The 1,208-nt window shown below is 35.3% G+C and overlaps 1 protein-coding gene across 1 annotated transcript in view; it reads right to left on the minus strand.

Annotated features, from left to right (window-relative positions):
* The window catches only part of LOC117935216, a 19,425-nt gene that overhangs the window by 16,173 nt on the left and 2,044 nt on the right, over positions 1 to 1,208 (minus strand). Inside the window, exons 5-6 of the mRNA XM_034857356.1 lie at positions 984 to 1,205; positions 36 to 344 (exon numbers count right to left, since the gene is read on the minus strand). Of these exons, the coding sequence (XP_034713247.1) occupies positions 36 to 344; positions 984 to 1,205 (531 nt within the window). The remainder of the gene's footprint in view (positions 1 to 35; positions 345 to 983; positions 1,206 to 1,208) is intronic.

Raw genomic sequence — 1,208 nt, forward strand, 5'->3', positions numbered from 1 at the left:
ATTCTGCATTTTGTAGTCCATATCATAGTAACAACTATTTGCTTTACCGACTGGATCGCTGTACTCTGTGTAGTAAACAGCCTCTCCTCTTCCTCCTCTGCACCTGTAGACTCCTGCTACTGAGACACGGATCATTTCATTTGAGAGAACATCTTGTTTGGTCACTGGTTCAGAGGCTTTCTGTCTTCTGAAACAGAAGTCGTAGTTCCAACCACTTGATGATGATGATGAGGATGAGGATGATGACGACGACGATGATGATGATGATGATGATGGATTCACAGAGCAGGTCAGGGTCACTTTGTCCCCTGCAACGTTCTTGCTCAGTCGGGCCTTTGGTTGTGCTGTTTCATTTAGAACAAAGACATAAAAAGTAGTAATTACTGTTCCTGTGAGTTAGTCCAGTTTAAAAGATAATTCAAATAAATAATATATTTCCATGCAGCATTCTTGGTGGTGCTACAACTAATTATAGGAAATAATACAGAACATATTTCATTTATTTATTTAATTATAGTAAACTGATGGAAATCAATAACAACTAGGTTATCACACTTATTAACCACTTTAGGTGTTGGTAAAATTAGTCTAATATGAAAACGAATGAACGAAATAAGCTCAATCAAATTTACATATAGTATGAACAAATGTTTAAAAAGTATCAGAAAATAATGTTTTCAATATAATTTGAATTAATATCATTAAATTATATGAACAGCTGAACCCTGCCCAACATTCTTCTTATTTTATTTTTTATAATTATGTAATAATTGGTAATTTACACAAAGTACAGGATTCCAGTTACACAGCTTCATAAACAGCATCAGTGGTCAAACTTTACGGTATCTTAATATTAAACTAGTTTTTAAACTAGAGTAACAACATTTATACATTACATATTAGTACTTTGCCAAACAGGGTGATCATATCTAAAAGGCTCTTAATAAATAAGTCGTAAAGTTGGTCATGGTGGTAAACCTTACCTGATACAGTTAGAGAGACTTTATTACTTTCTTTTCTTGTAGATGGCGAGAACATGTTATCACCAATGCACTGGTATTCACCACTGTGACCTGTAGCTAGTGGTTGTAAAGTACGTCTCTTATGTGAGCTCAAGGGGAGAAATTCTGCACCATCCTTCCAGACTGCGTAATACCAGTCGGTGTCTTTTCCTTCCCTCATGTCACATATGAAGGTAACAGACTCTC

The sequence above is a fragment of the Etheostoma cragini genome, chromosome 19 (assembly GCF_013103735.1).
Source record: "Etheostoma cragini isolate CJK2018 chromosome 19, CSU_Ecrag_1.0, whole genome shotgun sequence".
Taxonomy (NCBI): Eukaryota; Metazoa; Chordata; class Actinopteri; order Perciformes; family Percidae; genus Etheostoma; species Etheostoma cragini.